The sequence below is a fragment of the Oncorhynchus nerka genome, linkage group LG19 (assembly GCF_034236695.1).
Source record: "Oncorhynchus nerka isolate Pitt River linkage group LG19, Oner_Uvic_2.0, whole genome shotgun sequence".
NCBI lineage: Eukaryota > Metazoa > Chordata > Actinopteri > Salmoniformes > Salmonidae > Oncorhynchus > Oncorhynchus nerka.
The window spans coordinates 12,254,340-12,279,204 of record NC_088414.1 but is presented as its reverse complement, the minus strand read 5'-3'; the positions used below and the strand labels follow the sequence as shown (position 1 = coordinate 12,279,204).

General features: G+C 43.1%; 2 protein-coding genes across 3 annotated transcripts in view; one reads left to right on the top strand and one right to left on the bottom strand.

Moving 5' to 3' along the window:
• The window catches only part of ttll11 (tubulin tyrosine ligase-like family, member 11), a 48,028-nt gene extending 32,797 nt beyond the window's left edge, over positions 1–15,231 (bottom strand). The window contains 2 exon segments of the mRNA XM_029620245.2: positions 903–1,002; positions 13,965–15,231. Coding sequence (XP_029476105.2) covers positions 903–1,002; positions 13,965–14,531 — 667 coding nt within the window. The 5' untranslated portion in view covers positions 14,532–15,231.
• A 5,118-nt stretch (positions 15,232–20,349) lies between these two features.
• LOC115101067 (G protein-coupled receptor kinase 6-like) overlaps positions 20,350–24,865 on the top strand; it is a 33,666-nt gene continuing 29,150 nt past the window's right edge. For both annotated transcript variants that reach the window (XM_029620244.2, XM_065004736.1), the window contains exon 1: positions 20,350–20,731. In XM_029620244.2, coding sequence (XP_029476104.2) covers positions 20,680–20,731 — 52 coding nt within the window. In that variant the 5' untranslated portion in view covers positions 20,350–20,679. The remainder of the gene's footprint in view (positions 20,732–24,865) is intronic.

Below are 24,865 nucleotides of genomic sequence, written 5' to 3'. Positions count from 1 at the left end.
AACAGTTATTGTGCTGACGTTGTTCCAAACTGCCCCTGGAAACTCGGTAGCGAGTGTTGCAACTGAAGACAGACGATTTTTACACGCTACGTGCTTCGGCACTCGGTGGTCCTGTTCTGTGAGCTTGTGTGGCCTACCACTTTGCAGCAGAGCCATTGTTGCTCCTAGACGTTTCCACTTTATAATAACAGCACTTACAGTTGACCGGGGCAGCTCTAGCAGGGCCGAAATTTGACAAAATGACTTGTTGGAAAAGTGGCATCCTATGACAGTGCCACGTTGAAAGTCCCTGAGCTCTTCAGTAAGGCCATTCTACTGCCAATGTTTGTCTACGGAGATTGCATTGCTGTGTGCTTGATTTTATACACCTGTCAGCAACAGGTGTAGCTGAAATAGCCCGAATCCACTAACTTGAAGGGGTGTCCACATACTTTTGTATATATAGTGTATATTGAGAGGTAGAAGACAAGAGAGAAACAACCTTGCCCAAGACCTGAAGACTTGGCTAAGATCTTACAACAACAACAAAAAGGTTCCAAAAGGGTGGCTGTCTCCTTAGGACAACCCTTTTAAGTTCCAGGTATAACCCTTTTGGGTTCTACAGACATTACAATAAATCAGTAATACTTGGTTATTACCTTGGCATGACAAGGCATTAACAAAGCTGGGCTTAGCAAGGCTCACAAAGCAGGATGCATGCCAAAAACCTGCCCGACAACAGTGTTTCCCACTATAACATTATATAGGGGGTAGGACTGACCAATACATGTTTAGTTAAAAGAGGCTCTGGATGTTGAATTGGGAAACTGGAAAATCATCTGTGGGAAACACTGTGACAACATACAAAATGGTGCCCGGCATCTCCCATAGGTTCTTTCCATAAATAGAGGGGATCAGTCTACCTGGGAACTTGTTGACCTGTCCAGAGATGATGTTGTCATTGTCATGGAAAGAGACACCATGCCAGTAGATGTCACAGGCAGACCGTCTACCCACAGGGAACTGTAAAAGGAAGAAGAGCCATGTTAGAGGATGGGGTTTTGATGAGGCCATTTGATTGTTATGAATAAGAGAAATCATTTCAGGCCAAGGCGTAGGGGTGGCCCTTCCAGTGACACTAGGAGACAGAGCTTATCCTCCCAGTGGGTAAAGTGAATGAGACTTGCAATCCGGTGTTAGCTAATCATATACTGTAAGTCTCTGTTGAGGAGGAGCCCTGGCAGGGGGGATGACATGATTTCAACAACCCCCTGCTGGGGCCTGCCCTGGACCACTGAAACCTTCCTGCTAACCCTTCACACACACACACACACACACACAGAGAAACCCATGGTGTCACCAGCGGTGGCAACATACTGTCTCGTCACATCAGACAGAAAATGTGGGTTATTGTCTGGAATCTACCTTTATGACGGTTAAAGTTAGGGAATCTCACAACTCCACACATCATATTTCTATCTGCGATGTTCTGAAATAACCTCATTGCCACCTCAAGTGAACAGGCCCAAGGTGGCCCTTGAAGAAAAACGACTTGGATTTCAGATGTGAACACGTGATCTTCCGTGAGGTCAACGTGGTAACACGCAAAGCAACGTGGTAACACGCAAAGCAACGTGATAACACAAAACAACATGTGAAACATGAAAATCGTGATTTTCCACACGTGAAGTCCTTTCGTTTTTTTCTGTTTGGGGAGCTACATGCCAGGGGAGGTGTAGGACCATCCCGTGGTGAGAAACTGAATAAAGAAAGAAAGAGTGCGAGACAAAAACATGCATGACAGTCAAAGCCTGCTATAAATACGATCTCATAGATTTCAATGTTTAACCACCCCTTAATCTTATCAGCCAATTGGGTCACATTCATTTGGGCAGTATCTAGTGGAGGAGGGGGAAGAGAGGACGGGAATAGCCCCATCTGTGAGTGCATTCCAGAACTTCATCTAACACACTAACACACACAAAAGGGTCACTTGTGGACAATGCGTGATTTGAGTGAATAATGAACAATTCTAGTTCTTCTGGCACCGTCCCACAGTTCAGAAGAGGACATGAGCTCATCTCCTTACCATTCAATCATAATTGGCTGAGAGACATTGGCATGAATTAGCAGACTTGTCTTGGCAAGCCTGATCATTCCTCCCGATCCAGCCTGGTAAGGTTGCCTGGCAGTGGGCACGTAACAGTTTTATAACAAGATCTGTACTCTGCCTGTCAACCCGTCGCCTCACTATTCTTTCACATCATACTAAAGTTGGAGTTGTTAGGCGAGCTATCCATGTCAACAACGCTACACATGGCCGAATATGCCAAGCGGTTAAGTCAGCCCTTGGCACATGTGGCCATGTATGGTGTTGTTGGTAGAGGGCAAGTGAGAGACAGACAGGTTTAACAGAAGTGATTTGGTGAACCACGTTCAGGTGATTGGTAACCTTGCCCAAGACCTGAAGACTTGCCTACTCTCTTAGAGGGGAAAGTCTCCATCGGACACCCTTGTCTGGTTCCAGGACAACCCTTTTTTGGTTCCAGGACAACCCTTTTTTGGTTCCAGGACAACCCTTTTTTGGTTCCAGGACAACCCTTTTTTGGTTCCAGGACAACCCTTTTTGGTTCCACAGAAAGACAGTAGGTTAGGCTAAAATATTTTTTATTTTAATCCAGAAAAGGTTAATGATGACAGCCAACTGTCTTTAAAAATAAAATAAAAATCAACCTCACTTGGCAAGTAGTAGAAAACAGAAAGATAATCCGTCAGATCCAAATTAAAACCGACATTATCCTCCCTATTTCAAGTGACGTTTGACTTTCCCTCTTTCTCCGTCTCAATCTGACTCTTTCCTGTGCAGCTCCCTGAGGGGAATATAATCATATTGGATTATCAGAGATTACTCTCTAATCATTTCCTACCGTTAAGAGAAGGCCATATGCTGAAAAGTCAGCAGGCAGAGATGCCTCTGGGGCTTCAAAAGTGCTGTGCCAACAAAACCACCCGGTTAGACAGCAGCCAGAATGTTAGGCCTAGTTCACTGACACATTATGGCCAAGCCTTATAGGCTACACTAACTCAGTGAGCAAACCATGATTAGGACCCTGCCCAGGGCCTATTATAGTGTTATAATCTAACGAACAAAATGCCTTTAGTGACAGTCAATGATACAGAGGGCTTGTTCCCCCATAGCAGAGCCAGGCTTTGGACAGTTTCTCTCATGCAGGCTGAAGCTACTCTACACAAGACTAGCCTACGCCTGGGGAATAACACTAGCGTCGGTCCTCATCCTAAAAATTAAAAATACATCAGGAAATGGATAGCAGCGAGTGGGTGTAGTGAGCGACTGAGGGTAATGTCTAACGACTGAGGGTAATGTCTAACGACAGATGACAGTAAGGGTGGGTCATCTGCAGTGGAGCATGGATCAATAACAACCGTAGAGTGCGGGAGTAGTGTAGGAAATGAGAGGAGAGAGATGGGTCACTTTCTCTCTGCCGTCGATCAATATTTAGGCTTAGCGGGAAGACTGTGCGATTCTCCCACTGTGCATCTCGTCTTTCGGGCCTAGCCCACATCGTTTCAGTATACGTCGAGGCAATGCACCGCAAGCATATCCAATGTCATGTTAGGCTACTGGCAAAACTCAAAACCGCATGTCCCTTACTGGTTATCAGTGAAAAGCGGAGTTGAGAACCAAAGCCATACAGTAAATGGCTCTGGAATCAACTAACTAGACCGGCTTCCTGCCGTAGGAAGGAATGGGGGAATTAGATGTCATTATTGTAATGTAATTATTGTAATTGAATATGGAGGGAGGAACCGCTCTCTGAGTTCACATATGGGTGAAAATCTTCAAAGACCTACTCAGATAATAAATGACATTAGATAATCAAATCGTTCCAAGTTCCTCCTCTCCATACACCTGGCTTTAGTCTACTAAAGGTCAAAGTGTCACTCAAAACATGTTACGCTGAATATTCTCCTGCCACTGAAAAGGTAGGTGGGCCTTAATATTACTTTCCTACCTAAACTAGTGTGATTCCTTACGAAACTAGTGTGATTCCTAAAATAAAAAAAATATACCATGATTTGGGGGATTTTCACAAAATGTAATCCATAGAACGGAAGGTTTATTGACACATATCTTAAAACAATTGAGAAATACATTTATGACATGTTGGCCTTACCAAAGCCTCTATCATGAAAATATATAAATATATATACACTGCTCAAAAAAATAAAGGGAACACTAAAATAACACCCTAGATCTGAATGAATGAAATATTCTTATTTTTTCTTTACATAGTTGAATGTGCTGACAACAAAATCACACAAAAATTATCAATGGAAATCAAATTTATCAACCCATGGAGGTCTGGAATTGGAGCCACACTCAAAATTAAAGTGGAAAACCACACTACAGGCTGATCCAACTTTTATGTAATGTCCTTAAAACAAGTCAAAATGAGGCTCAGTAGTGTGTGTGGCCTCCACGTGCCTGTATGACCTCCCTACAACACCTGTGCATGCTACTGATGAGGTGGCGGATGGTCTCCTGAGGGATCTCCTCCCAGACCTGGACTAAAGCATCCGCAACTCCTGGACAGTCTGTGGTGCAACGTGGTGGATGGAGCGAGACATGATGTCCCAGATGTGCTCAATTGGATTCAGGTCTGGGGAAAGGGCGGGCAGTCCATAGCATCAATGCCTTCCTCTTGCAGGAACTGCTGACACACTCCAGCCACATGAGGTCTAGCATTGTCTTGCATTAGGAGGAACCCAGGGCCAACCGCACCAGCATATGGTCTCACAAGGGGTCTGAGGATCTCATCTCAGTACCTAATGGCAGTCAGGCTACCTCTGGCGAGCACATGGAGGGCTGTGCGGCCCCCCAAAGAAATGCCACCACACACCATGACTGTCCCACCGCCAAACCGGTCATGCTGGAGGATGTTGCAGGCAGCAGAACGTTCTCCACGGCGTCTCCAGACTCTGTCATGTCTGTCACGTGCTCAGTGTGAACCTGCTTTCATCTGTGAAGAGCACAGGGCGCCAGTGGCGAATTTGCCAATCTTGGTGTTCTCTGGCAAATGCCAAACGTCCTGCACGGTGTTGGGCTGTAAGCTGTAAGCACAACCCCCACCTGTGGACGTCGGGCCCTCATACCACCCTGTTTCTGACCGTTTGAGCAGACACATGCACATTTGTGGTCTGCTGGAAGTCATTTTGCAGGGCTCTGGCAGTGCTCCTCCTGCTCCTCCTTGCACAAAGGCAGAGGTAGCGGCCCTGCTGCTGGGTTGTTGCCCTCCTCCACGTCTCCTGATGTACTGGCCTGTCTCCTGGTAGCGCCTCCATGCTCTGGACACTACACTGACAGACACAGCAAACCTTCTTGCCACGGCTGGATGAGCTGCACTACCTGAGCCACTTGTGTGGGTTGTAGACTCAGTCTCATGCTACCACTAGAGTGAAAGCACCACCAACATGACCAAAACATTAGCCAGGAAGCATAGGAACTGAGAAGTGGTCTGTTGTCACCACCTGCAGAACCACTCCTTTATTGGGGGTGTCTTGCTAATTGCCTATAATTTCCACCTGTTGTCTATTCCATTTGCACAACAGCATGTGAAATTAATTGTCAATCAGTGTTGCTTCCTAAGTGGACAGGTTGATTTCACAGAAGTGTGATTGACTTGGGAGTTACATTGTGTTGTTTAAGTGTTCCCTTTATTTTTTTGAGCAGTGTATAATTTATATTTTCCAATATTCATAAATGAATGTAAGAAAATTGTTATTGAAAATACCAAATCATATTACAGAGCAAGTTTCATATGACACCAACTTAAGCAACGACAGATGAAACAGAGTTTCAAAGGAGGCCTGGGTAAGGCCAAAGGCCAAGTCACAAATATTCCCAACTTAAAATGAATTATGTAAATTATGCTTAAAAAGATACCAATATCACATATACAGTACCAGTCGAAAGTTTGGACACACCTACTCATTCAAGGGTTTTTCTTTATTTGTACACATATGGAATCATGTAGTGACCAACAACAACAAAAAGTGTTAAACAAATCAAAATAGATTTTATACTTAAGATTCTTCAAAGTAGCCACAACTTTTCCTTGAAGACAGCTTTGAACACTCTTGGCATTCTCTCAACCAGCTTCATGAGGTAGTCACCTGGAATGCATTTCAATTAACAGGTGTGCCTTGTTATTAACCTCTAGCGTCGAGCAATCCCGTATCCGGGAGCGTAATTATAGCCTCAAGCTCATTACCATAACGCAATGTTAACTATTCATGAAAATCGCAAATGAAATGAAAGAAATATATTCACTCACAAGCTTAGCCTTTTGTTAACAACACTGTCATCTCAGATTTTCAAAATATGCTTTTCAACCATAGCTACACAAGCATTTGTGTAAGAGTATTGATAGCTAGCATAGCATTAAGCCTAGCATTCAGCAGGCAACATTTTCACAAAAACAAGAAAAGCATTTAAATCGAATCATTTAAATCAAATCCAATTTTATTTGTCACATACACATGGTTAGCAGATGTTAATGCGAGTATAGCGAAATGCTTGTGCTTCTAGTTCCGACAATGCAGTAATAACCAACAAGTAATCTAACTAACAATTCCAAAACTACTGTCTTATAAACAGTGTAAGGGGATAAAGAATATGTACATAAGGATATATGAATGAGTGATGGTACAGAGCAGCATAGGCAAGATACAGTAGATGGTATCGAGTACAGTATATACATATGAGATGAGTATGTAAACAAAGTGGCATAGTTAAAGTGGCTAGTGATACATGTATTACATAAGGATGCAGTCGATGATATAGAGTACAGTATATACGTATGCATATGAGATGAATAATGTAGGGTAAGTAACATTATATAAGGTAGCATTGTTTAAAGTGGCTAGTGATATATTTACATCATTTCCCATCAATTCCCATTATTAAAGTGGCTGGAGTTGAGTCAGTGTCAGTGTGTTGGCAGCAGCCACTCAATGTTAGTGGTGTCTGTTTAACAGTTTGATGGCCTTGAGATAGAAGCTGTTTTTCAGTCTCTCGGTCCCAGCTTTGATGCACCTGTACCGACCTCGCCTTCTGGATGATAGCGGGGTGATCAGGCAGTGGCTCGGGTGGTTGATGTCCTTGATGATCTTTATGGCCTTCCTGTAACATCGGGTGGTGTAGGTGTCCTGGAGGGCAGGTAGTTTGCCCCCGGTGATGCGTTGTGCAGACCTCACTACCCTCTGGAGAGCCTTACGGTTGAGGGTGGAGCAGTTGCCGTACCAGGCGGTGATACAGCCCGCCAGGATGCTCTCGATTGTGCATCTGTAGAAGTTTGTGAGTGCTTTTGGTGACAAGCCGAATTTCTTCAGCCTCCTGAGGTTGAAGAGGCGCTGCTGCGCCTTCTTCACGATGCTGTCTGTGTGAGTGGACCAATTCAGTTTGTCTGTGATGTGTATGCCGAGGAACTTAAAACTTGCTACCCTCTCCACTACTGTTCCATCGATGTGGATAGGGGGGTGTTCCCTCTGCTGTTTCCTGAAGTCCACAATCATCTCCTTAGTTTTGTTGACGTTGAGTGTGAGGTTATTTTCCTGACACCACACTCCGAGGGCCCTCACCTCCTTCCTGTAGGCCGTCTCATCGTTGTTGGTAATCAAGCCTACCACTGTTGTGTCGTCCGCAAACTTGATGATTGAGTTGGAGGCGTGCGTGGCCACGCAGTCGTGGGTGAACAGGGAGTACAGGAGAGGGCTCAGAACGCACCCTTGTGGGGCCCCAGTGTTGAGGATCAGCGGGGTGGAGATGTTGTTGCCTACCCTCACCACCTGGGGGTGGCCCGTCAGGAAGTCCAGTACCCAGTTGCACAGGGCGGGGTCGAGACCCAGGGTCTCGAGCTTGATGACGAGCTTGGAGGGTACTATGGTGTTGAATGCCGAGCTGTAGTCGATGAACAGCATTCTCACATAGGTATTCCTCTTGTCCAGATGGGTTAGGGCAGTGTGCAGTGTGGTTGAGATTGCATCGTCTGTGGACCTATTTGGGCGGTAAGCAAATTGGAGTGGGTCTAGGGTGTCAGGTAGGGTGGAGGTGATATGGTCCTTGACTAGTCTCTCAAAGCACTTCATGATGACGGAAGTGAGTGCTACGGGGCGGTAGTCGTTTAGCTCAGTTACCTTAGCTTTCTTGGGAACAGGAACAATGGTGGCCCTCTTGATGCATGTGGGAACAGCAGACTGGTATAGGGATTGATTGAATATGTCCGTAAACACACCGGCCAGCTGGTCTGCTCATGCTCTGAGGGCGCGGCTGGGGATGCCGTCTGGGCCTGCAGCCTTGCGAGGGTTAACACGTTTAAATGTCTTACTCACCTCGGCTGCAGTGAAGGAGAGTCCGCATGTTTTCGTTGCAGGCCGTGTCAGTGGCACTGTATTGTCCTCAAAGCGGGCAAAAAAGTTATTTAGTCCGCCTGGGAGCAAGACATCCTGGTCCGTGACTGGGCTGGATTTCTTCTTGTAGTCCGTGATTGACTGTAGACCCTGCCACATGCCTCTTGTGTCTGAGCCGTTGAATTGAGATTCTACTTTGTCTCTGTACTGACGCTTAGCTTGTTTGATAGCCTTGCGGAGGGAATAGCTGCACTGTTTGTATTCGGTCATGTTACCAGTCACCTTGCCCTGATTAAAAGCAGTGGTTCGCGCTTTCAGTTTCACGCGAATGCTGCCATCAATCCACGGTTTCTGGTTAGGGAATGTTTTAATCATTGCTATGGGGAACGACATCTTCAACGCACGTTCTAATGAACTCGCACACCGAATCAGCGTATTCGTCAATATTGTTATCTGACGCAATACGAAACATATCCCAGTCCACGTGATGGAAGCAGTCTTGGAGTGTGGAGTCAGCTTGGTCGGACCAGCGTTGGACAGACCTCAGCGTGGGAGCCTCTTGTTTTAGTTTCTGTCTGTAGGCAGGGATCAACAAAATGGAGTCGTGGTCAGCTTTTCCGAAAGGGGGGCGGGGTCTTGTTTTCAGATTAGCCTTGTTAAAATCCCCAGCTACAATGAATGCAGCCTCCGGATAAATGGATTCCAGTTTGCAAAGAGTCAAATAAAGTTTGTTCAGAGCCATCGATGTGTCTGCTTGGGGGGGGGGGATATATACGGCTGTGATTATAATCGAAGAGAATTCTCTTGGTAGATAATGCGGTCTACATTTGATTGTGAGGAATTGTAAATCAGGTGAACAGAAGGATTTGAGTTCCTGTATGTTTCTTTCATCACACCATGTCTCGTTAGCCATAAGGCATACGCCCCCGCCCCTCTTCTTACCAGAAAGATGTTTGTTTCTGTCGGCGCGATGCGTGGAGAAACCCGCTGGCTGCACCGCCTCCGATAGCGTCTCTCCAGTGAGCCATGTTTCCGTGAAGCAAAGAACGTTATAGTCTCTGGTGTCTCTCTGGAATGCTACCCTTGCTCGGATTTCATCAACCTTGTTGTCAAGAGACTGGACATTGGCGAGAAGAATGCTAGGGAGTGGTGCACGATGTGCCCGTCTCCGGAGTCTGACCAGAAGACCGCCTCGTTTCCCTCTTTTTCGGAGTCGTTTTTTTGGGTCGCTGCATGGGATCCATTCCGTTGTCCTGTTTGAAAGGCAGAACACAGGATCCGCGTCGCGAAAAACATATTCTTGGTCGTACTGATGGTGAGTTGACGCTGATCTTATATTCAGTAGTTCTTCTCGACTGTATGTAATGAAACCTAAGATGACCTGGGGTACTAATGTAAGAAATAACACGTAAAAAAGCAAAACACTGCATAGTTTCCTAGGAACGCGAAGCGAGGCGGCCATCTCTGTCGGCGCCGGAAGTTCAGTTTTTCCAAAAAGATTATTTGTGTAGGAGAAATCGCTCCGTTTTTTTCATCACGTTTGGCTAAGAAAAAAATCTGAAAATGCAGTCTCTACAACGCCGAACTTTTTACCAAATTAACTCCATAATATCGACAGAAACATGCCAAACGTTGTTTAGAATCAATCCTCAAGGTGTTTTTCACATATCTATTCGATGATAAATCATTCATGGCAGCTGTGTTTCTCCTCGAAGCAAACGAAAAATACACGCAGCTGGAGATTACGCAATAATTGCAACGGAGGACACCAAGCGGCCACCTGGTAGTCTCTTAAGGTCAATCTTCCAATGATTTGCCTACAAATACGTCACAATGCTGTCGACACCTTGGGGAAACGACAGAAAGTCTAAGCTCATTCGTGACCCATACACAGCCATATAAGGAGACATTGGAACACAGCGCATTCAAAATCTGGGGCACTTCCTGTATGAAATTTCATCTTGGTTTCGCCTGTAGCATTAGTTCTGTGGCACTCACAGACAATATCTTTGCAGTTTTGGAAACGTCAGAGTGTTTTCTTTCCAAAGCTGTCAATTATATGCATAGTCGAGCATCTTTTCGTGACAAAATATCTTGTTTAAAACGGGAACGTTTTTTTATCCATAAATTAAAAGAGCGCCCCCTATATCCAAGAAGTTAAAAGTTAATATGTGGAATTTATTTCCTTCTTAAATGGTTTGAGCCAATCAGTTGTGTTGTGACAAGGTAGGGGTGGTATACAGAAGATATACTTTTTTGGTAAAAGACCAAGTCCATCTTATGGCAAGAACAGCTCAAACAAGCAAAGAGAAACAGTCCATCATTATTTTAAAAGACATAAAGGACAAGAACTTTGAACGTTTCTTCAAGTGCAGTCGCAAAAACAATCAAGTGCTATGATGAAACTGGCTCTCATGAGGACCGCCACAGGAAAGGAAAACCCAGAGTTACCTCTGCTGCAGAGGATACGTTCATTAGTCACCAGCCTTATAAATTGCAACCCAAATAAATGCTTCAGAGTTAAAGTAACAGACACATCTCAACATCAACTGTTCAGAGGAGACTGCGTGAATCAGACCTTCGTGGTTGAATTGCTGCAAAGAAATCATTACTAAAGGACATCAATAATAAGAAGAGACTTGCTTGGGCCAAGAAATATAAGCAATGGACATTAGACCGGTACAAATCTGTCCTTTGGTCTGATGAGTTCAAATTTGAGATTTTTGGTCCCAACCGCCATGTCTTTGTGAGACGCAGAGTAGGTGAACGGATGATCTCTGCATGTGTGGTCCCCACCGTGAAGCATGGAGGAGGACGTGTGATGGTGCTTTACTGGTGACACTGTCTGTGACTTATTTAGAATTCAAGGGACAGTTGAATTCTAAAGCATGGCTACCACAGCATTCTGCAGCAATACGCCATCCTATCTGGTTTTGCGCTTAGTGGGACTATCATTTGTTTTTCAACAGGACAATGACAGGACACCTCCAGGCTGTGTAAGGGATATTTGACCAAGAAGGAGAGTGATGGAGTGCTGCATCAGATGACCTGGCCTCCACAATCACTCAACCTCAACCCAATTGAGATGGTTTGGGATGAGTTGGACAGCAGAGTGAAGGAAAAGCAGCCAACAAGTGCTCAGCATATGTGGGAACTCCTTCAAGACTGTTGGAAAAGCATTGAAGCTGGTTGAGAGAATGCCAAGAGAGTGCAAAGCTGTCAAAGGCAAAGGGTGGCTACTTTGAAGAATCTCAAATATAAACTAGATTTTGATTTGTGTAACACATGTGTGTTATTTCATAGGTTTGATGTCTTCACTATTATTCTACAACGTAGAAAATAGTCATAAAAAAAAGAAAAACCCTTGAATGAGTAGGTGTCTAAACATTTGACTGGTCCTGTATGTCAACAATCCTTCCTCCGAAAGGACCCTAAATATGAATAGAAATTTGTGAAAATCGTTTTGTTCTGTTCTATTTGTGAGAAATCACTCACTACACCTCAGCACTGCATGCCTCAAACCTCTTTTCAGACTGACAGGGGATCAGTTACGCCCTTGACTACGGTATGTTAAAGGTGCATCTGTCAGAACAAAGGGTAATGTATAGGGCCTCCGTCTACAAAAGTTTTGAAACCAGATCAGATGGTACTGAAGCGGACTTGGAAAGGATTACGTTTCTACGCATGACGGTCATCCGTGGTGATAGTAAAGAGAGTTGTTTACCTCTCACAAACTCCTCTGGGTCTCATGTATAATGAACCACACCATTGATAATGGCTGAAGGCAGGTATTAATTGCGTCACATTCGATGCCTGTAGGGCATAACAGATGAAGCTCGCTTGGCGACGTGAGGAGACCCGTATCAATTAGCCATCTCATAAATGTATTAAAAGACATTGCTTGCCATTAAGCACAACTTTCAGACCCAGGTGCAGGCTGTGTAACCGTATACGGGACTTGGAGCGGCCAGGCCAGTGTGAAAGGGTTAACAGAGGCCGTGTGACCTCATCAATGTGTTGTAGGACACTGTCAATCAACACTTTAACATTGAAGGCCTTCTATGCTATTCTTTGAGGTACAAAAGACTACGAACAGATTAAAACTGTTGATGCAACTAAGATTAATGGGGTGTATAGTGGTAGCTGCTATACCGGTTATAACATTGTTGTTCCTTTATATAGTTGCTGTATTATTACGCAAGCGGAATAAGCGTCAGTCCTACAGTAAACTGGACTCGTGCACCCCTGATAGATGTAGGCCACTCACGGCCGGCCCGCTCATTAGGCAGGATTAGGCGGCCGTCTACGGCGGCAGATTGACGCGGGCGGCCTTTTCTGAGGCAACCTGCCCAACAACTTGAAAATAAAAGGCGAGCTGCACACTCTAGGAGCTCAGATGCAAAACGTCTTCGTCAGGGTATATGACTGCCCGACAACAACACATAAAACCTCACATAATTCTGCCCCCAAAACAATGACAATTTGCTTCATCCGGTGGCATAACAGGGTTTTTTTTAGGTTGAGTGTTGATGTCGCCCTGTGATAAGCAGTGGCCACTTAGTCAAAATATGTTGCGTGTCCATTCCCAGCGTGCCTCTCCAGGGTGCTGTTGGATGTGACTGGTGCTGTATGTCAATAATCCATCCTCCAATCGGAGCCTAAATATGGATAGAAATGTGTCAAAATCCCCTTGATACCATTCCACTCCAGCCATTACCACAAGCCCGTCCTCCCCAATGAAAAAGGTGCCACCAACCTCCTGTGATGGTCATTCATACAATTCCATTGAGGGCTGACATGGTAAACTACACCCCAGTAAACACGAGCCAATGTCTTTTTGGATGTTTTTTTTTGTTGGTCTTGTCCAGATGTCCTTTTTGGTGGATTACAAACGGTAGGCTTACCACGTAGATGGGCATTCATCCAATTCAATTTCAGCTAACACTGTAGGCTACACCTCAGTAAGCACAGGCCCGAAGCCGGCTGGAAGCTTTTTTTTGGTGCAGTCCGGACCGGCCTTGATTTCCACATCCACAGATATTTTGATTTTTGGTCCGGACCAAATCTGAACCAATTATAGATGTCTATATTTGGTTCAGATTTGCTCAGGTCTGGACCAGCCTTGATTTGGCCCAAAACATAGACGTCTATAAATTATATATTTTCAACTTTCATTCAGAACCTAAAAATGACCTAGTTTCAACTTCCGGAAAATAAGTATTATTCAACTTCCGGAAGATGCCTTCTCAACGTCCTGGAAAATATGTACTAAACGTACGGAAAATACGTATTCTCACCTTTCATTCAGAACCTAAATTGAACGCAACTTCAACATCTGAACAATACGTATTTTAGACTTATTTTCAATGTCATTTATCTTACTGGGATTATACTAGTTTTGCAGGGGCCACATTTTTTGGTCTCAACGAGGGCGGCGGAATGGCAAGGACCGGCCCAGGGGCTTCTGAACTCCCTAACTTAAGCACAGAGGCCATGTTGACTATCTATAGCCTACATTTTCTCAATAAATATGAATCAATGAAACAAGCACTTACCTCTTTCCATTTGAGCTGCCTGATGCTGAGCTTCAGTGCCTCCAAAGAGGTTTTGGCTTTGAACGTGTCCACGGTGACTGGCTTCCTCCTCTTCGCAACTTTGTTGGCGTCCTCTTTGTTGTGCGGGCCTACTTTGATGTCTTCTGGCAGGTGGATGGGAACAGTGTTCCCATTTGTTTCCGTCTTCCCCTGCAGCATCTTCCCAGTCCCTTTGATTTGAAGCGTCTGCTGCTCATTGTCTTTTCGATTCACAGGTTTCCCCGAATTGGCATTGGAAGCTACCATTGTCCCTTGCAGTGCAGGGACTGAATCCTGCTTGGTGCCGGTGTTCTTCTCATCTTTGCCTAGTTTGCTCCTACTTTTACTCTGATTCCTGCAAGTGACAGAGGTCTTGGGTGGTTCCCTCTGGGCTGCGGGGGTACAACTAGCCGGGATTGGGGAGACAGATGCGGGCGGGGATGCCACTATCACCTCATCCTCGATCATATCTGCCTCCTTCTCCACACCCTCGCCGGATGATTTCATTTGTTCGAGTTGAACCTTCACTTTTACATAATGATCACTCATTATACGAATAAATACCACAAGGCAGGGCTCGGCAATAACGCACAGCCCGAAAATTATGTGTGAGCCAGTGACAAACAGAATTTTGCATAGCTGTCCAGTCACACGCTAGCTACAGTGTAACCACTCGTGGACCAGCTTGCCTAACGTTGCAACGGTTCCGACAGTTCAGCTAGACTACAGAAGATTCAGTGAAACCGCCCATGGACGGAGCCCATGTCAGCTGTCATCGTTAAGTTGCCTAGTAGCTAGCCAAGTAAGGCTTTAAACTGGGCTATTGTATGTGAGGTTTGGGCAAAATCTTCCCACGAGATATAGCTAACGTTAGCTAGCTAGACACTTTGTTTCATCCCCGGAAAGCAAATGTTTGCTTAGGTTGCGATAGATGGCTATCATTATTCAATCACTGAGTAGAGTAAATTGCAGGGCTAGCAGGCTAGCTAACACCAGTGGACATTGCTGGCTTGACTGCCTCACACCGCTAGCTTGCACCTAGCGAACAGTAACACATCAGTTGTCTTTTGTGTCATCCACAGAATCGAATTTCGCCATTTAATCTACAGATTATATCGAGTTACCTTTCAAATGCATTGATAGCAAGTGAATATCGTCCGATCATCGGGACTAGACTGTCGTGCGGCAGATGTGCCCCTGCCTGGCTGTCACTGTGCCTGGGTCGGCGGAAGAGTCATTTTGGCAACAATATTGCGCAAGGCCAGCAGCACAAATGATGACGTCACTTCGCATGGAAAGGTTGAAACCTTCAAAATAAAAGCACGGATTTCAAAACATTGCAAATGTGAATAACTCAATGAAAAGATATTACATTTGAACTAATGTCCATTTTTATTGTGGATTTTTATTGTTTTATAAGGATAAGGAATTGATGGAAACAACTATGCTTCCCCTACAAAAAATGAACACCACTATCGAACAATACAATGTTCAGACTGCTATGTTCACAATATTGGGCTGTAGAGAAAAAACTATTTTATGTGCAGAGGAAAAGTTGGGTTGGGTATCCTCAGTAGGGCCTGTAGAATACCCAGCAGCACTTTCTATTCCACTGACTACATTCACTGCAATATAGGCATACTATAGGCATATATTATAGGCACATAAATGACATATTTGCTTATAGAGAAACAAATATCCCATGTGTCGAAGTAAACGTGGCGTTGGGATTAATCAGTAGGGTCTGTAGAATATATACAGTACCAGGCAAAAGTTTGGACACATCTACTCATTCAAGGGTTTTTCTATATTTTTACTATTTTCTACATTGTAGAATAATAGTGAATACATACTATGAAATAACACATATGGAGTCATGTAGAAACCAAAAAAGTGTTAAACAAATTAAAATGTATTTAATATGAGAGATTACTCTATACTCCTCTATAAACTGGTCATCTCTGTATACCTGTCGCAAGACCCACTGGTTGATGCTTATTTATAAAACCCTATTAGGTGTCACTCCCCCCTTGTTCCCCTCTGAGACAACCCAATTGAGATGGTTTGGGATGAGTTGGACTGCAAATGAGTGAAGGAGAAGCAGCCAATAAGGGCTCAGCATGTGTGGGAACTCCTTCAAGACTGTTGGAAAAGCAGTTCTCGTGAAGCTGGTTGAGAGAATTGCAAGAGTGTGCAAAGCTGTTATCAAGGCAAAGGGTGGCTTTTGAAGAATCTCAAATCTCAAATATATTTGGATTTGTTTAACACTTTTTGGGTTATTACATGATTCCATATGTGTTATTTCATAGGTTTGATGTCTTCACTATTATTCTACAACGTAGAAAATAGTCACACACAAAAAATGTTTTGAATGAGTAGCTGTGTCCAAACTTTTGACTGGTACTGTATAAGGTGTTATTTCTTGGGGGACTGTGGTATAAATACCCAGCTGCACTTTATACTGCACCCACTACATTCACTGTAATACACTATAGGCCTATAAATTGCATAGTAGGAAGTGCTGCTGGGTATTTACACAACAGTCCCACAACAAATAACACCATATTTAGATTCCACAGACCCTACTGAGTATTCCCAATTGCACTTTTACCTCGGCATGTAGAATCGTTTTTTCTCTATAAGCCAATATGTTAAAGGGTTCCAAAGGGGTTCTACGGTGATCCCCATAAGAGAACCCTTTTTTGGTTCCAGGTCAAACTATTTTGGCTTCCAGGTAGAACCCTCTGTAGAATGGGTTCTACCTGCAACCAAAAGGGTTCTACCTGGAACCAAAAATGGTTCTTCAAAAGGGTTCTCCTGTGGGGACAGCCGAAGAACCATTTTAGTTTCTACATAGCACCTTTTTTTCTAAGAGTCTAGTGTAGGCTTATTGCATCGCAAGTGAATGGAGTGTGGGTGGAGTAGAAAGTGCTGCTGGGTTTTTAGACCTCAATCCCCCATGAAATAGCACAATATATAGATGATACAGACCCGACTGAGTATTCCCAACCCCAATTTTGCCTCTGCACATAGAATAGTTTCTCTATAAGCCAATATGTAATTAACAGGCCTATAGTGTCTTGCATTGCAGTGAATGGACTGGATGGAGTAGAAAGTGCTGCTGGGTAATTAGACCTCAGTCCCACAACAAAAAAACACCATATATAGATTCTACAGACCCGACTGAGTATTTCCAACCTCACTTTTACTTTTTACACATAGAATCGATTTTCGACGAGCCATTGCTGCATGGACCTAGCTTTGTGCACGGGGGCATTGTCATGCTGAAACGGGGAAGGGCCTTCCCCAAACTGTTGCCACAAAGCTGGAAGCACATAATCGTTTCTAATGGCATTGCATGCTGTAACGTTAAGGTTTCCCTTCACTGGAAGTAAGCGGCCTAGCCCCAACCATGAAAAACAACCCTAGACCATTATTCCTCCTCCACCAAACTTTGCATTTGGCACTATGCATCGGGCAGGTAGCATTCTCCTGGCTTCTGCCAAACCCAGATATGTCCGTCAGACTACTGTTTCCACTGCTCCAGAGTCCAATGGCAGCGGGCTTTACCCCACTCCAGCCGACGCTTGGCGTTGCGCATGGTGATCTTAGGTTTGTGTGCGGCTGCTCAGCCATGGAAACCCATTTCATGAAGCTCCAGATGAACAGTTATTGTGCTGACATTGCTTCCAGAGGCAGTTTGGAACTTGGTAGTGAGTGCTGCAACCGAGGACAGGCGATTTTTACGCGTTACCCATTTCAGCACACTGCGGTCCGGTTCTGTGAGCTTGTGTGGCCTATCATTCGTGGACGAGCCTTTATTGCTCCTAGATGTAATAACAGCATTTACAGTTGCCCGGGGCAGCTCTAGATTTGTAAGTCGCTCTGGATAAGAGCGTCTGCTAAATGACTTAAATGTAAATGTAAATGTAGAAGGGAAAGGTGGCATCCTATGACTGTGCCACATTGAAAGACACGGAACTCTTCAGTAAGGCCGTTCTACTGACAATGTTTGTCTATGGATATTTCATGGCTGTGTGCTCGATTTCATACACCTGTCAGCAACAGGTGTGGCTGAAATAGCCGAATCCACTCATTTGAATGGGTGTCCACATACTTTTGTAAATAATGGGTATTCATTTTATTAAAATTGTATTTCTTTAAATATAGCCTACACAATAGATTTTAACATACCAGTATTGGTGTGGAAACCTTCTAAAGAAATTCTGGTATAAATAATACAATATAAAAAATAAAAGCACATCAAATTATCCATTTATTTTTCCGAAGGTGGTTCCAAACGCGACTCTTATTTTGAAAAGGAATGCACCATTGTGCTGCCAGCATGATATCCCGCTTCTAGGAGAACGATCATCCCATTTTGTTGTACCGTGGACATCGCCTGTGTTTTGATCCCCTTGACAACGCAACTGACGGAAGAGTTTGAGGGACAAAACAGCTGACAAGCTGGCAGTGCTTAGTTCTATTACCAACAGAGGACGTGCTTTCTCTATTTTAGGTACATTTATCTACTGTTTCTCCGATATGCTGCCAATATTGTATTTCTAACAACACTCCCTCTACGCGGATTAGTGACGCGGAAGGTGTGGTGAGGTATTAGTGGTTGTGAAGGTTGCACAAGTACCTGTATTGTGCCCACCCTTAAGAAAAAATATTGCAGTCTGACTAGTGTAGTATAACTGCAGAAAACACCACGTCCAAAATAACCGTTTTTTTAACCAAAATATAACTGCCTGTAACTCGGGCCCTGGAGCAAGGATATGCATATTATTGATACCATTTGAAAGGAAACACGTTGACGTTTGCAGAAATCTGAAATTCATGTAGGAGAATATAACACATTAGATCTGGTAAAAGATAATACAAAGAAAAAAATATGCGTTTTATTTTTGTTGTTCCATTATCTTTGAAATGCAAGAGAAACGTCACAATGCATTATTTCAGGTTAGGCACAATTTCAATTTTGGTCACTAGATGGCAGCAGTGTATTTGCAAAGTTTTAGACTGATCCAATGAACCATTACATATCTGTTCAAAATGTTGTGTCAAGTCTGCCCAAATGTGCCTAATTGGTTTATTGATACATTTTCAAGTTCATAACTGTGCACTCTCCTCAAACAATAGCATGGTATTCTTTCACTGTAATAGCTATTATAAATTGAACAGTGTAGTTAGATTACCAATCACTTGAGCTTTCTGCACCTAACACATATGTCTATGTACTGGGAAATGTTCTTGTTACCTACAACCTCATGCATACCTACAACCTCAGTACACTTTTATAATTTTTTCATGGCTTGCCTTTGGCAGCAACTTAGGGTACTAGGGGCTAACTAGCCCCCCTAAGAACAATGTCTAATTGCTGACACAAAGGGAAATAAATGTTTTTGTTATTTCATGGGGGGTGCCAGTTACCCCGGTACTACGACAGAAGATTATGGCATAGGGTTTCACACAAGTGTGTTAAAATCCATTTAATTAGTTTTTATTTAGAAATGATTTAGTAAGTAATACCTAAAAGCTAAATCTAGTTGTCTTATTTGAATTATTTAAATTAAATATGGGGGATAAATGGTGTTGCACATGGCACCATTAATATCCACACTATGGGGAGATTTGATGTAAAGCCCCTCTTTTTAACTCACATGCACATTCATTTTCTTTGTTCTTTCTGTGTTGTTCCTTTTCCATACAATCCATTATGTACAATTGCACTAAATCTCAGCAGCCTTAAAAAAGGCCATTCAGGACCACAAGGTTTTCAATTGTTGTTTTTAATTCATGAAAAATATTAAGTGGAATATAACATTGGAATGGAATATAACCAATAACATTAAATAACATTGGAATATAACATTTAATAACAATAACTAACTAATTCAGTGTAACATTGATGTGGCAACTCTCTTATGCTCTGCTATTGCACCATCCTAGGTCACAAATAAAGCTATCCCCAGTCAAATTGGAGCACAACTCATGAGCCCACCTTCTGCACTGCTCAAGCCTAATCCAGCCCCCACCTGTGACTGAAAACAGGGGGAGAGATGCCAATTGAAAAGTTCCCTCTTAAAACCATAGCTAGCTATATAACATAAAATGCTGTGTAAATTAGCTAAAATTGGATTACTTATCTTAAGGCTTTTCTACTGTTATATTTAAAAAATCATTTTATAAATATCTGTAAAAATTGTGACGAAACAGAAGAAAAGTTTTGTTGAGCAAGAGCAGTGGCAGCCAGGAAATTGTTGGGAAAAGAATTTGGTGACATCTTGTGGTCTTAATGTGATTTACGGGGGGGGGGGGGGGAGCACTTACCCCACCCTTTGTACCCTACCTGTGATGCCGCTGCCGGTGCACCTGGGCGCACCTGTATTCGTTTGGTCGGTTACTGTAGGCCTAAGCTCTGACAGATCGAACGCTTTAGCCTAGCCTACTTTATCCCACTTTTGAAACAAGTTTATGTTAGGGTAGGGTAGGCTACTGCGTTTTTAGATCGGTATTTGGTTAAGAAACACTTTCCCATTTTCTGGAATCTCTCCGCATGAGAACGAGAACCAGGCTATGCGCGTCATCAGTAGAATGGATGGTAGTTAAATCTGTCATTGCAGACGGATGGTTTGAATAAGGTAAAGGAGAGAAAAACGAAAGTTGTTCCAGTCCGCATCACTCTGCAACAATGGAAATAGATAGTATGGCGGCAAACAGCGCACTCATCGGTGCCAGGGAAGGTAAGAAAGATATAGGAAAAACTACTTCTTCCATTACCATATAGAAGCAAGAAAACATTTTCTTCAGGAAAACATTTTTTCTTCTAGTTGTCACTTGTCAACATGTCTGTCTTTATGCATTCGTTTTATTTAACCATGGAAGTCAGTAATGATGCGTCTACAGTTAGTCTACGTCTACAGTTAGTTACAGTATATTCGTTTAAGAAGTTTAGAAAAACATAGCCTATTTACACCTCTGTTACAATGCTGTGTTGCCACATATGAGTAGGGGGGTTACAGTAGGCTACAGGCAGTGACGATTTTAGCATGTATTTCTTGGTGGGATAAATTAAAAACGTATTTTTTTTTGCCAGCAAAGCCACTACACAACACTAAACAATACATTCGTTGCACTATAAAGGTGACCACAAACTGTTAGGGCCTGCATAAAGCTGTCCCAACAGCAGAGTTTTCTTTTCAACACGATGAAGTGAAGGAGCCTTGTCTGGCAGCGAAACAGTTCATTCAGCCTCATTTACTGCCTTAAAAAAAACATAGCTGATATGGCTTACTTGTTTAAACAAATGTGGTTTCTACTGACAATTCAGATGTACAAACCCTGGCATAAGGGAATGACGAGTGGAAAAGAGCCCATCCATAATTTCGAATTAAGCCATTATAATGAGCGAACTAGGACAGACGTAGTCAACGTAACTATTTGACCAGAACTTTTGAAATGTACAGTGACAGAACTCAGAATATGGACAGTTCTAGAATATGAACAGTTCTTAAATTTTTCTCCCTGTACACCAAGTCAGAACCGTAGAATAAATCAAATCAAACTTTGTCACATGCGCCAAATACAAAAGCCGATTAATCGGAATCGATTTCAAGTTTTCATAACAATCGGCAAATCGGCGCCCAAAAATACTGATTTCCGATTGTTATGAAAACTTGAAATCGGCCCTAATTAATCGGCCATTCCGATTAATCGGTCGACCTCTACTTGTAAGTAAGAATTTCACGGTAAGGTCTACAGCTTTTGTATTTGGCGCCATGTGACAAAGTTTGATTTGATTTATTCTACGGTTCTGACTTTTTAACATTTCTTTTAAAAAACAAACCTTTATTTAACTAGGCAAGTCAGTTAAGAACACATTCTTATTTTCAATGACGGCCTAGTAAAGGTGGGTTAACTGCCTTGTTCAGGGGCAGAACAACAGATTTTCACCTTGTCAGCTCGGGGGATCCAATCTTGCAACCTTACAGTTAACTAGTCCAACGCAATAACAACCTGCCTCTCTCTCATTGCACTCCACAAGACTGCCTGTTACGCCAATGCAGTAAGCCAAGGTAAGTTGCTAGCTAGCATTAAACTTATCTTGTAAAAAACAATCAATCATAATCACTAGTTAACTACACATGGTTGATGATATTACTAGATATTATCTAACGTGTCCTGCGTTGCATATAATCTGACTGAGCATACAAGCATACAAGTATCTAAGTATCTGACTGAGCGGTGGTAGGCAGAAGCAGGCACGTAAACATTCATTCAAACAGCACTTTCGTGCGTTTTGACAGCAGCTCTTCGTTGTGCGTCAAGCATTGCGCTGTTTATGACTTCAAGCTTATCAACTCCCAAGATGAGGCTCGTGTAACCGAAGTGAAATGGCTAGCTAGTTAGCGCGCGCTAATTGTCGTTGTGTTGCTGGTTCAAGCAAAGGGAGGAGCGAGGAGAGGGACGGAAGCTACAGTGGGGCAAAAAAGTATTTAGTCAGCCACCAATTGTGCAAGTTCTCCCACTTAAAAAGATGAGAGAGGCCTGTAATTTTCATCATAGGTACCCTTCAATTATGACATACAAAATGAGAGAGAAAAAATCCAGAAAATCACATCGTAGGATTTTTAATGAATTTATTTGCAAATTATGGTGGAAAATAAGTATTTGGTCACCTACAAACAAGCAAGATTTCTGGCTCTCACAGACCTGTAACTTCTTCTTTAAGAGGCTCCTCTGACCTCCACTCGTTACCTGTATTAATGGCAACTGTTTGAACTTGTTATCAGTATAAAAGACACCTGTCCACAACCTCAAACAGTCACACTCCAAACTCCACTATGGCCAAGACCAAACAGCTGTCAAAGGACAAAGTATGTAGGATGCCAGAGAGATATGTATACCGTAGTTAAGAAAGTAATACTAAGTGTATGTTGTGTAGTAAGCTTGTTAGTAAGCCCATGTGCCTCACCCTAATCATTTGGTCTGTTTTCACCAACGCGGTATTGTAAACACATTGTTTGTGGCCGGTGTGCTGCTTTGACAGTGCTACTGATAGTAGTGGTGGTGTTTGACTTGTACGTGCAAATTCAGCACACACAACCTTCTATAATAGAATTGTGTTATTTGGCCTGTCAAATGAAAAGCTTATTTAACGCGTCAAATCCTGTTATATGACGTGTATCCTTTTCGACACACAAAGATCCAAACGGTGTTCAATGTGCCTCACCCTAATAATTTAGTCAATTTTCACCTCTTCATTTCACCTACTGTTCTAACTTGGTGGTGCACGTGTAGCCTATAACAGAGAAATGAGAAATGTAATCATCGAATATTGTAAGAGCTTTCAATGTCTGTTTATCGGCCCCCTTTATTTATCGTACGGTTCTGACCTGTTGTACAGGGAGTACACTGTAAGAACGGCCCATGTTCTGAATTCTATCGCTGTACATTTCAAAAGTGCTGAACAAATAGTTATATTGACTACGTCCGTCGTCGCTCGCTCATGAATGTCTTAATCGAAATTACGGATTGCCTCTTATTTGCTTGTCGTCCCCTTATGCCATAGTTTGTACATCTCAATTGTCAGTAGAAAGCACATTTGTTTAAGCAAGTCAGCCATATCAGCTATGTTTTTTTTAAAGGCAGTAAAGTCTGAATGAACTGTTTCGCTGCCAGACAAGGCTCTGTTGATAGCCAGGTGTAGCAGTGGTAAGGTGCTGGGACTGCTGTTGGGACTCTGCTGCTGGGACAGTTTTATGTAGGCCCTAACAGTTTGTGGGCCCCGTTCGTCACCGTTATAGTGCAATTAATGTATTGTTTAGTGTTGTTTTGTTTTGTGTAGTGGCTTTGTTGGCATGCATCCCACATTTTTGGTTTGTTTTCCCCACCAAGCATAGATAATAAACAGCGAGTAGCAGTGGTGTAAAAACAAATGGGGGGGGGTCAATGTAAATACTCCAGGTGGTCATTTGATTAATTTGTCAGCAGTCTTATGGCTTGGGGGCATATAAGCAGACAATGAAAGCTCTTACAATATTCAATGATTACATTTCTCTAAAACAGTCTATAGGCTACATGGGCACCATCAAGTCAAATGAAATCAAACTTTATTTGCCACATGCGCCGAATAAAACAAGTGTAGACTTTACTGTGAAATTCTTACTTACAAGCCCTTAACCAACAGTGCAGTTCAAGAAGAAAATATTTACCAAGTAGGCTAAAATACAACAGAAGGTGGGAAAAAGGGCTGCCGTAGTATGATTCCCAATCAGAGACAACGATAGACAGCTGCCTTTGATTGGGAACCATACTCGGCTAACAAAGAAATATAAACATAGTCTTCCCACCCTCGTCACACCCTGACCTACCAAATAGAGAATTTAAAGGATCTCTAAGGTCAGGGCGTGACAGACTATACATAGATAACAAACAACAGCGAGTAGCAGCAGTCTAGAAAAGGGGGTGGGGGGGTCAATGTAAATTGTCCGATGGCTATTTTTGTGATTTGTTCAGCAGTCTAATGGTGTGGGGGTAGAAGCTGTTGAGGAGCCTTTTGGTCCTAGACATGGCCCTCTGGGTACCGCTTGCAGTGTGGTAGCAGAGAAAACAGTCTATAACTTGGGTGATTGGAGTCTCTGACAATTTTATGGGCTTTCCTCTGGCCTATTATATAGGTCCTGGATGGTAGGATGCTTGGCCCCATTCGCACTACCCTCTGTTAGAGGTCGACCGATTATGATTTTTCAATACCGATACCGATTATTGGAGGACCAAAAAAGCAGATACCGATTAATCGGCCGATTTAAAAATATATATATTTGTAATAAAGACAATTACAACAATACTGAATGAACACTTATTTTAACTTGATA